Here is a 12,306-nt window from a genome sequence, read left to right on the forward strand (position 1 = left end):
TGTGTATTCCAACTTGATTTGTTTATTATATTTATTTTATTTTATTTCAATGATTATCACATCTTCAATGTGTCAAAAGGAAAATGGCTGCCACTACAGCAATATACAGCAATGGCGGTTCGTACTTAATGTGAGTTAAGTACGTACACAGAAAAACAAAGTTTTTAAATTTAATAAGAATGTTATTCATTTTTTTTAAATATATTTATTAAAATAAATAATATTAAGAATAAATAAATGCTTCAATAACATTGAAAATTCATTTAGTATTCGATTTTCTACCGAAGCAAATTCAATTTCATTTGGTTGATCGAAGTTACCAAATGTGTCAATGCATTTCAGGAGTAATGAGATTTGTTCATTGAGATTCAAAAGGGAATACGTTTGAAGTTTATCATTAGATTTCTACCGAAAAATTAAATGAATTTATTTTTTTCATGTGTATTTTTTACAATTTATTAGTCCAATGAATATATCATATTTTGAATTTATAAAATGTGGAAATTTAACAATTTATTAACACGGTCTTCCTAGCGTTCTCCAAATACTGTATTTAACGAAATTTAACCAGATTTAGAGATTACGAGAGATTACTTAAAATTCATGTGAGTTCGTAGTAATGACACTAGGTACACGTAGTCATGACACTAGGTACACGTAGTTACTCACAGTTCATGGCTTATCTTTCATGTCAAAGTCAATGCCTTTCAGTCTTGCCCATAAAATTCAAAATATAGTTTGCCCTCTATGTGTTTTACATGTAAAAAGGCCTAACGATCAAACAAGCCAGAATTTCCAAAGGAACGAATATGCAATTTCGTTTTAAATTGTCAAACGAGCGTTTGAAGCCAACACTAGCCATACACAACAAGAATTAATAAATATGTTCTTGAGCGACGTGAAAACCGATAAATCAACAAACAATTGAATCACACCTTATTGTTTTCACTAATTCAATATTTTCAATTCATTTAAAACAAAAGAAATCGAAAAGGGCGCAAATTGGACGCATACGAAAGTTACTTTATTCAGAGGAGCAACAACGCATTGAATCTGGATAACGGGAACATCGAGTCAAATTTGCTGTCTCGTTTGCTATGATGCTACACCGACCGATGTTTTTACGTGACAGCCGACGACTTTTCTGTTTAGTCGTGATGCTGATGATGGTACGATAGTACCGAAATGCATTCAAGGTACTCTTTTCGATTTCTTTTGTTTTAAATGAATTGAAAATATTGAATTAGTGAAAACAATAAGGTGTGATTCAATTATTTGTTGATCACAACAAGAATGTTTGAAAAAGTCTAGAAAAATGTGGGAAATTGTGTAAAATATTTAGAGAACATTCCAAATTAATAAAAATGTAAACTAAACCGGTTTTACAGCCTATATGATTAAAGCGGCCAGATTTTTTTCGTTCAAAGCCTGACTTTTGACCGAAAAGCAATCAAAAGGACGGGCAATTTTTTTTTAATCCGGAAAAAATTTAAAATGTTCGGAGAGTTATTGATTCTATTATGATTTTTTTTATAGTAAAACTATAATGGAATATGTTACTGGTTCATGTCAAATTGACCATAATGAAGAAAAAAAATCAAGTGACATCAAAATTCAATGAGCTTCTTTTCTCTACGAGTGAATCTGTATAAATCAAAAATGTTAATTGACAATACAAAAATGACTTCAACATGGTTGTCTTTGTATTTTTCTTCAAAAAAACGTTCTTATGTGTGTCGAGGAACAAACAAATTTAGTTTATTCATATGACTGGGTGGCATTGAACAAAACGAATATTGAATTGGTTTGGAAAAGACAGTTTGATTATTACTATGTTCCAAGCCTAACGAATTGTTGACTGATTTCCATGAATATCACCATAGATGCCGCGCTAATCGTTTCGAAAGCTTTACATCGAAGCTCGATCGAATTCAATGATCTTGCGTGTTTTTTAAACACAAATATTTTCCCACCGTCGAAAAACAGTATAAGAATCAATTATAATTGGTTGAGTGGGTACGTAGTCAATTGCTAGTGTAACGTTTGATTTAACTCGTATTCAAATGATGAGGTAAGTGAAAAGTCACATGTAATTAAGCGAAAGCGCATGCAACGCGTAGAATGAGAAAAGAACGAGTATCCATTGAATTGAAAAAAAGTGCCCGGAATTGCGGAATTTGTTTGATTGAATCAATGACCTTGACTCTTGAATAGACGATAGGTAGCATTTGACAGCACATGTTAAGCCCATTTTGTTCAACTCAATCGGCTCGACTGTTAAGGTGACCGCTACGGTAGACAATTTCTACCGTAACCCGCTCTAAGGTGTTTACTGTCGATTCATTTTCATTTTCAGTAATGCGAAGAATATCGACTGAAATTCGTTCGTTCCGTTTCGTTTGTTTTATTGATTCGGCGCGTGGACAGCACGAGACTTGCAAAAAAATGTGTGTTAAGTGTTGCGATTGATGATGATGATGCCAAAGCGAGAGAAAAAAAAAACACAGACTCTCCTAAACGAGTTATTAAGTTATTTGTGTTGAGTTTGTGGTTCCAGTATAACAAAAGCGGTTGCTATGAACCTTACATCCAACTAATTAATATTTATACAAATAACACGCGATTTTATTGTCGATCAGAGAGGAGTTAGAATCTCAACAAATGATCACACGGTCAGTGTTTGTTGTGGGTTCGAGTGAAGAACACCGCTGATGATGTTGGCTACTGCAATTTCGAACAATTTTTTCAATTGTTAGACATCATCCTTGCTTGAATCGTGAGACTATTGTTAGCGATCGAAACTTATTTGTAATAAATTATTGCACACACCAAATTGAATACGGCGAAACGATGACAACAATGAGCAAAAAAAGTGAGTTTATCGGTTGAAGTGCTAATAAAAAAAAAGAGATGAAATCATCAAATAAAAATGGCGTTCTAAAATTGCATTCTCACATTCTTTTGTTTGAGGTGAAAATTATCGTGATTTGGCTTTTTTTTTCAATTTAGAAAAACAAAGTTACAATGAAACAATTTTAAACCGAAGAATGATAAAAAGAACAATTCTATTCACTAAATAGAATGGGAGGCAATTGGCAAATAATTCGAGTGTTCTGGTTTTTTTTTCATTTGATTCAAGGGTTCATGGGGATCGGAGCATTTAAGCACAAATTGGATAAAGTGCGAATAATTTTTTTCCAAGGGTAATGATCACTATCAATTTTACAAGAGCTGTCACTTGCTCAAAGTGGCAGGAAAGTGCACACAAATGGAATCTAAATACGAGCCGTGTATATTCAGTGCCACATGATCACATGCTCAGGATTATTGTACTTGTGTTTGCGTTCTGTTGCTCGTTTGATGCTTCATCGGTGTCTTTCTTATTTACAAACAACATTCTACGCTTTTTTTTTCTTCCTTTTCTTCGTTCGACAGAAACTCGTTCTCGACGCAGCGGTCATATGAACTGGGTGAATCATGTGCAATGTTTGGGAATGCCCATTTCGATGTGTTAAAAAAGACAGTCTTCTATATTCACGGCTATATGGAAGGGCCAAACCACGAGAGTGTAAATGTTATCGTCGATTCCTATCTCCAGCGAAACGATCATAACATTCTAGTGCTCGACTGGTCGCAACTAGCAAATGGAAACTACCTTATTGATGCAGTTCCAAATGCAAAACAGGTATTTTATTTTGCCTTGCCTTGCTTTGCTATGATTTTCATTGTTTGATCGAGAACAAAAATGCTTTGTGTTGTCTGGCGGAGAAAAAAAATGCAATTTCATTCGTATCAGTTGATTGCGTGAATGATTTTGAATTGAAAAAAAATATTGTTTTGATATAACAGCTAGCGACAAAATTATCGGAAGTAGTTTTAGATTGGATCGATGAAGGTCTCGATGTGAATCGATTTCACGTTATCGGTCATGCTCTCGGAGGTTAGCGTCTATTTACTCATCATTTGAAACATTAATAAATCACAATTCATTTTATTTGTATTTTTTTTTTTAGGTCAAATTGCTGGAATGATTGGGCGATGCGCATTTCGGAAATCAGAGGGCGAGACTAAATTGACTCGTATCACAGCGCTCGATCCAATTTCTGTATTTCCACTGGGCGCTCGTATCAATGAGAAGGACGCTCACATGGTTGACTTCATTTTTACCGATGCATGGTTTTATAGCAACCCAAAAGATTCAGGAACATTGAAATTTTGGCCCAGTTCACCACTTCGTAAATCAAAGTCCTCATCGGATGGTAGGAAATAGATTATGATGCTATGATAGAATTGCTCTTTATTCAATCATGTATTTGGCTTTTTTTTTTCATTTCAGATGCTCGCATCCATGGACGCGCTTGGAAATTGTGGGCAGAAACTGTGCAACCAAGTGGACAGCCGATATTTCTTTCAGTGTATGCGAAGGGTTTAAACGACTTCAAGAAAGGACGTGTTGACAATTCGGAAATTGTTCCAATGGGTATCGATTGTCCTATGAGGTACTTTTTGTATTCTGTTTTAATCTTCAGCAATTTCCCTCAATTTCTACTTCAATCATTCGTTCTAATTTGTGAAAAATTTTAAACTCTTTTCAGCGCAAAAAAAGGTGACTATTTTCTGCAAATAAACGCAAACAAACCATTTGCAAAGGGTATACGAGGTCTGAAATATGAAAGAGATCGGATTAAAGCCCATGTGTAGTCGTTTCATTGAAAAGTCAAGACTACACAAAAAGTCGTTTTTTTTTTTATTCAATTGGCTATATTTGGAATCTCTTGAAGAATTCGGTAGTTGAAAATGGTGAAGATGAAACAGTATTTTACCTTGAACCTTGATATAATCAATATTTTATCAAATTTGGCTTTCCGAAAATCACGTGATTTTTACATATCGATTCGATAAAAGCGATATGATGGCAATACAGTCGCGGAGCGACTAGTCTAAATTCTAGTTTTTAAATTGTGATAAAAGATAAAAATTAAAAGTGATTTCGGTCGATGTTTTCATTCTAAAACATGTTGTAAATTGAAAAATCTATCATAAATAAATAAAAGGTGCATTAATTTCATTTGAATCGAATGTAACATGATCTGTTATTAGCGGAAGCCGCATCGATGAATCTATTATTATGGTAGTTACAGGTTACGGAACAACGGTATTATTTCAAGGTAAATACTTGGCATGAATTTACTCAAGTAAAACCAGTTGTCCGCTTCCAATTCGGAAGTGGTTTTTGGTTAGTATACTAACAGGCGAATTTAGTTTTGCCGCAGAAAACTTGCATCCATAAAACCTTTCAACGGCCCAAGAAAAACATTTGACGGGAATAAAGCTTTATTCGAAACCGAAAAAAACAAAACTTGTATTTTATCTGGTAGAAAGAATCAAAGTGTGCTTCCACAGTCAAACAGGTTTAAACTGTCTTCATTCTTATTCTCTTGCCACGATTAAAAAGAAGAGAGTATTTTCCATGGTTGTTGTGTTAGGAGAAGTGCATTTCATGTATGTACGAATCTACATCAAGTACAAGAGAAGAAAAAGCGATCGATTGGATTTTAGGTATCGAGGCGATTTGCTTTATCTTATATTTGCGGAAATAATCGTTTAAGCGTAGAAATAAAAACACTGATTCATTTCAAAAGAAAACGCGCTCTGAATTTTCAACCGACCATTTGCAAGTGTAGAGAGTTTAACTGAACCGAACAGTTGAAATAATATGGAATAATTTTGCGTAATGATATAATTAAAATGAGAAAAATGGTTGCATTCAGTATACGGAATTGATGCCAATGCGAATATAATAGACGCGTTATGAAATGAGAACATTTTCATTTTTAAGTAAAGTACTGAAGTTGATTGTGGATTTTTAAATGAACCTTTGGTACTATCAACTGCGACGGGATTCGCAAACGTCCCATCGTACACAAGAAAAACGAAAAACCTGTTTTTTCGTTATTTCACATTCGTTTGCGAAAGGTCTAACAGTATTTAGTATCAAGAGAGTTAGTTCCGAGTTGAAAAGAAGCAAAGCAAAGCCAAGAGAATATCTTTCGCATGAAGAACATGTTACAGATTCTGGCATTTTGATTTATATATCGACGTAAAAATGGGCTCAAAATTTTAACATTGAACATGTTGACGAAAATGTTTTTGTTTTGTTGTTTTTGTTCTCTCTCGAAGTGAAACTGTGATTCAGTTTCTCTGCATTTTGTCAGGGGCATTTTTCATTCGGATTTGGTTGAAAGGTAGAAGAAATTCAAGCAATAATTGCTTCTTCGAATTATGATTCCAAACGGCTTAAGATCAGCATATAAATGACGCAAATTAAATAGCGTTTTCGTACACACACACCGTGTACGTGCCTCGCATATTACCTCTTTCGCTTGAGAGTATTTTGAGTGTGTGCTCGTTTGTTTGTCTTATGTGTACTGAAACAACAATTCCGAAAACTAAATTTTAAGCGACATTTTTATGTGTTTTATGGGCAAAAAGGTTGTGGTTTTGCTTTGGAGAAAATGACAATGATACTAGATGTTTCATCTACCGCTTATTGTCAATCAACAATTGTCCACGTAATTTGAAGTCAGCACTTGAATTGACAATGTTTTGCATGATTCAAACGGAAATTACATTCAAAATCTATTCCAACAGTCATTTTATTTTTTTTTTTCGTTTTGAAACAATGAGAAAATAAGCCAATGAGAAAGGTGTGAGTTCGTTAATCAAATGAATTATCAAGGAAAATTCATTTGTGTTGACAGTAAATTCGGTGCCATGAATTAATAGCCGTTATCATTTGAAGATAGTTAAGGTTTAAGGCATTTAATTATTTCGATGTTGTCCCTGGCACACGGGAAACTGTGTTCATTGGCTAGACAAAGAACTGGTCGACTAACACTGGCTAGGCAATCTATTAACTGAATAAGGACGCCATAAGAAAAAGGTCAATATCGTTTTACAACTGGCTTTCAATCTAGCAGGTATGTGTTAAAAGCAAAAATAAAATGAAGAGGAAAAAAACACCAACTTAAAAGGCGTTTGATTTCTTTTTCTTTTTTAAACCGAACATTCTTGCACATAAAACTTTTGTAGCCGAAGCAAGAAAATGCATTTTGCTCCGAATGAATTGAAAAAAGTCACGCATTACACAGCCTCTCGGGCCAGTTTGTATAAGCTGGCGATGCACGTGATATCATTCAGCATATCCCAAGTTCAGGTAGATGTCATAGGGATAAACATAGGTCTTTTCATCGATTTCTCAAGTCATCCATTCAGAGACACCGGGAGAGAGAGAAAGACAAGAATGATTTGTACCTTTTGTCTGATGTACGAATTGACTGGAAAGTGCGCAAATTCAAACAGTAGGAGAAAAACTGTTCACATACAAACAAGCGAACAAAGAAAGATTATGTATCGATTTTTCGGGTGAACATTGTTTGTGCAAGATCGCATTTAGCCATACGTATCCTGCCGAAAATCGGATTTTATGTATTGATTCGTTAAATTTCATTAGCAATTTCTGTTGAAATCTCTGTATGTGTTCGTCTGTATCTATCGATGGCCATAAACAAGTACGGCAGATACATTTTGCATGTGTGTGTGTGTATTTTTTATTCACCAAACTCCGGTAGCTTCGTTTTATCATTATGATTTCATAGCTATTATTTTTTAATGCGTTTAAGCGTTGCCAACAGATTTCACATCGTTTTGAGAGAAAAAAAAAAGAAGAGAAATATATTGATGATAACGACGCAAATGAGCATTCGCTGAAACATCAAAGCTGTCTATGAATATATTATTGCGCGCACATAAAAGAAAGAATAAAAGCTTAGAAAACAAGCAAACATCATGAAAATCAAACAATATTGAACAAATAAAAAATGTACTGTTCCATTTCATTTGTGTGCGGCGTGTGTGTTGATTCCAAGTTCTGTTAGTCTTTTGAATTGATTATATTTCCCATGAAAATGGCACACACAACCGTAGTGCTCGATGTCGATTGCACACGACGTGTGTGTATTCGATCGCGAGCGTGCGCGCGCCTTCACTCTTCCACTTCATTCCACTTCCAGTGAAACGCTAGGTGCACAATAAATGAGATAAGTAGTTTTTTATCCATTATGTAGGTATATATGTGTACACCGAAACCGATTTATAATTTATGCGCAGTAACACAGCTAAGTTCACACTAAGTGTACACATTTCAAAAGGCATTTCATGTATACACATAATTTCTTCACAAACATTTAAACGCGTATGTGTGACGATCACCATTCAATCCTGTTGCGATCGACAAAATTTATTTTCAAATTTATGGCTGTGTGTGTGTATATATGGTTTTCTTCTTCTTTTTCTTTACATTTTCTCGTTGTTGGGCCTGCATCGTGTGTTTGCCATACACTCAGTGCTATTAAATAGTTTTGGTGTCGGTTTCCGTTAATGCAGTCGACATGGCTTCCTTAGGTAGCACATCTCATACTACCAGATTTTTATAAGTAACAATGGCGTAGGCTGACAATAAAAAAAAATATATACACAAAGAGACGGCAAAGATAAAGCGATCTGAAAAAGCAGTGGCGTACATCGAACGCAGGTATGATCGTTTCTCGCGCAGTGAGATCAACACGTCGGTTTCATTTTTATTCAGAGATTCAATTTTACATTCAACTCAGTTTTGATAACAAATCGTAGAGTTGCTCGAGTGAACGAAATTTCTGACGCCACTGCGTACCTTTTTCCATTTTTCTGTATTTCTTACGTTGCCGTTCGTATCACATCATTGGAAATGTACACAAAAAGAAGACGAACCACTAACAACAAAAAGCAAAGAGAAGAGAAAAGAAAACAAACACATGTGTGTATTGCTTTGCAAGTGTGTGCGCCTCACTGCTCAAACGCGGATAGATATGGGCAAGTTTTTTTGCCTTCGAAATTTGATCGAATGTATTTCACTTCAGTATTATGCTTTTGTGATCGTTTTTGGATTCAAAACTGTCAGTTTTCGGTTTGATGTTGCTCTCTTTTTGTTCACTTAAAATTATGTTTCTAACTCTGAATGAAATTTTCAGAACACGTATGAAACATTTTGTGACAATTTATGAAAATTTCATTGAATTTCCACAAAAAAATGTGCTGTTAATCATGTTCATTACTTCTTACCCAGGTCATTTTCCAATCAAAACGAAACTTGCCCATGTATCGCCCGAAACCGGCTACACTGAGTGTGTGTGTGTGTGTTTGTGTTGATCTCGCATGTAAGCCTCGAAGAAAAGAAAAATTCCATTGCACAATCGTGCTGCCGTCAACACAGAAGCGTGTTTCGTTGTACATGTACATGAACTCACACCAAATAGAGTTTGCGTCGAGTCGACAGTGTGTACGTATACGCTCGTTGTGCAAGTGTATGCGTACGCATTCCAATCCGAACGTATATTCTGTCCGAGATCAAACAGAACGATCGCTTACAACAGTTGAGTAGATTGCATCGACCAATGCGCACCTGTATCGCGCTTCGTTTCTGAAAATCGGATAGAAAATGCTTTTTAGTGCAACAAGTAGTTTTGAAGTCTTCACGTGAAAAAAAATAACACGAAGAAATTAAGTGTCACCAATAGTGTGAAAACAAATGAACAAGTGTATTTCAACAAAAATATTAAGAAGTTTGATTTCAAGAAAAAAAAAAATAAAAAACACGGTATTTGTGATAATGGTGTACTTAAATTGAGGAAGCGTAAAAAAAAACACTAAAGTGAGTTTATGATAAACGAAAAGGAAAAAATAACAGAGAGAAATTAAAAAAAAAACCAACGATACCTATTGCATTATCAAAACGTGATTTACGCCTGGGATTACACACAATTTGTGATAAAAAAAAGAATACCTACTACTGTGCTTTCCGATACATCAACATAAGGATTTTTTCTGTGCCACATATTATGGATTAAATGACACCCGCTTGAAATACGTCGGTCGGGTTTACCAAGCTATTGAGCCTATCGTATTGGATTTCACACAATTTTCACGGACATTTACAAAGTGAATCAGTCGTAAGTAAATCGATATTATGCACTAGCTTATGCGATATACTAAATAGAATAATTATAATATTCATTTCATTATTGAGATTGACACCGAATTGCTACTTTATGCAATTTAAACGAAATCACAAAAAAGAAACGATTCCAGTTTCAAAGAAGTCGATTCAAATGTCGTGTTTTGTTGTTGTTATTGCTGCTGCTGCTGCTGTTCAAGCGGCGTGACTTTCAGTGGTTCTTTATGATATTTGCAACCAGTTCCACCTTATACGCACATTAGCTGCTTTGTCGGCATTTAAAGTCGTCAGCATCACTTCATCAAGTGGATCGGGCGTAATGAGTTAAGCAAATCACCAGTGGCACAAAATTAAATGCACGTTTTTATTTTATAGAGTTTTCAAAATCATGACACTAATTCGCGCTATTCAATTTGAATTCATGAAGGATTTTTACTCATTTCAACTGAATCTTTTAATCTTGTTAATTTTTTCAAAACAACATTTTCTATTCCGGCCCCGGATGACACTGATTGAATAGTGTCTCGTCACATTTGCATGTGTCACCAACTAGAATTTTATTTCCTTTTTTTTCGTCTTATTTTCATTGTTCAACATCGTCGAACCGCAAAATGGTTAATTCTAATGGACACTTGGGTGTTTGGTCGGTCAAACCACTTCAAAATGATGACTTTTGTGCCCATATTCTGACTGGATGTTGCTCTATAATTCACTCTGTGATATTTTCAGTGGCTACACACTTCACACATCCACCGAAAGAAATCAAATGTGTGATGGAAAGGAACAAAAACAAACGAATGAACGAATGAACGAAGAGACTCGATGTCAAACCAGTTTGTACACCATAAAAGAAACGAGTTAAATGATTTTTTCGTTGGGTTTTGTTTCGGTTGAACGTTTTTGAGTTTGGTAGCCAGTTCGCATGGGTGTGTGCGTTGACTTATTGTGTTTTAAATACGTAGTTGTAATAAATCTGAGCTCATCAGGGGTCCATGGAATTCAGTTTTTTTTTTTTCACTTCCATTTCACTTAAATGGCGAATGCCTACCATGCACCAACCATGATTGGATGTATATGCGGCGACTCTTGAACCGACGGAATTCCATCAATCTTTGTTTGGGCTCGACAGAATAACAGCCGTTGTGAGGTAAATCACGTGGTCTAGCATTTCTTTTCAACCTTCAATCACCTTGAATCGTCGTCGAAATGTTTTGATTCCGAAGAGAAATGGGCGATTTATTCAAATGCGAGCATTGTTTGAAGGAACTTCTAGTATTATGGCCAGTTTTACGGGCTCATGAATGGAAATGGTCAGAAGGAAAATCACTCGCACATTGGAATTTGAAAATCCAGTACTAGAAGTCGTTGTCGTGATCGACATAATGGTCAACAAACAATTAACATTTTTTCTATCTTTCTCTCTCTCTCTCTCTATTCCTTTCTATTCATCGACTCCACTTTGTATTTTGATTGTAATCGATTTCAAAATCGATTACGGGTGATTTTCTATAACCAGTATTGAGTATACTGAATTTTAAGCAGCAACCATATTGTGATCGAGATCTAATCTTGGTATAGAATACTGAGTCAGATGACCTCAGTGGTGAGCCATTGGCGACTTATTATCCTTCTTCGATTGCCTTAATCGTAATTAAATGCGGGCGATTAAACCATTTGTTCAATAGGAAATCAATTTAAATTTTTTGGAAGCTGTTGGCTTTTCTTTCGATTTGTTTTTCGATCGAAAATAGCAACTGAACATAATTTGTGACAAACATGAGGCTCCAACATTCTTGTGTAGGAATTTGGCCATTTTGTACCGCCATCCAAGCACTTTCTTGGTCATGTCCATTTTACTTAAATGCAAAGGCGATAGATTTACGATCGATAAAATTGTTCACGCCATTTGATTGAAACACCATGTATAGCTTATGCATTGGAGCTTCAGCTTCATCATGCTTTAAATGAAAAGGCGAAGCATTCACGCCAAACACCGATAGCTGACCTTTTTGACGTGCCAAGAACAGTGTATACACAGATGAATAGATTCGGTTAGACCGCAGACAAATTCAAATGAATGCACTGATACAAGAATTGATCTGACAATTTAATTACGTTTATTTATTTATGTTTTTTCACCTCAGTTCCGATACAACGACAACGACGAAAAAAAGAGAAGAGCCTCATTTACATTTTATAGCTGCTTCACTCTCTCTCTCTCTCTCTCTCTCTCTCTCTCTCTCTCTCTCTCTCTC

General features: G+C 35.3%; 3 protein-coding genes across 4 annotated transcripts in view; all 3 read left to right on the top strand.

The window, feature by feature from the left end:
- The window catches only part of LOC129569261 (protein drumstick), a 141,439-nt gene that overhangs the window by 106,259 nt on the left and 22,874 nt on the right, over window positions 1–12,306 (top strand). The gene's annotated exons all lie outside the window — the stretch shown is intronic.
- On the top strand, window positions 2,546–5,079 carry LOC129569258 (vitellogenin-1-like). Its single transcript, XM_055447935.1, has 7 exons — window positions 2,546–2,872; window positions 3,140–3,203; window positions 3,436–3,685; window positions 3,850–3,940; window positions 4,014–4,259; window positions 4,337–4,499; window positions 4,596–5,079. Exons 1-7 carry the CDS (start codon window positions 2,851–2,853, stop codon window positions 4,699–4,701), a joined length of 942 nt encoding a protein of 313 aa, XP_055303910.1. The 5' UTR covers window positions 2,546–2,850; the 3' UTR covers window positions 4,702–5,079.
- LOC129569254 (protein bowel-like) overlaps window positions 9,169–12,306 on the top strand; it is a 13,025-nt gene continuing 9,887 nt past the window's right edge. The window contains exon 1 of one of the 2 annotated variants that reach the window (XM_055447931.1): window positions 9,169–10,046. The gene's annotated coding sequence lies outside the window, so the exon portion shown is untranslated. The remainder of the gene's footprint in view (window positions 10,047–12,306) is intronic. The other variant, XM_055447930.1, reaches the window with a different exon arrangement.

This window comes from Sitodiplosis mosellana, unplaced genomic scaffold (assembly GCF_009176505.1).
Source record: "Sitodiplosis mosellana isolate CC-2019 unplaced genomic scaffold, AAFC_SMos_1.0 Smas_scaffold_30, whole genome shotgun sequence".
NCBI lineage: Eukaryota > Metazoa > Arthropoda > Insecta > Diptera > Cecidomyiidae > Sitodiplosis > Sitodiplosis mosellana.

Excerpts from the sequence above, each read along its gene's own strand:
- LOC129569258 (XM_055447935.1), top strand. The coding sequence starts at position 2,851 with ATGACAACAATGAGCAAAAAAA. Across the intron at positions 2,873-3,139 it reads GACAACAATGAGCAAAAAAA|GGTTCATGGGGATCGGAGCA; the intron begins GTGAGTTTATCG and ends ATTTGATTCAAG. Across the intron at positions 4,260-4,336 it reads ATCAAAGTCCTCATCGGATG|ATGCTCGCATCCATGGACGC; the intron begins GTAGGAAATAGA and ends TTTTCATTTCAG.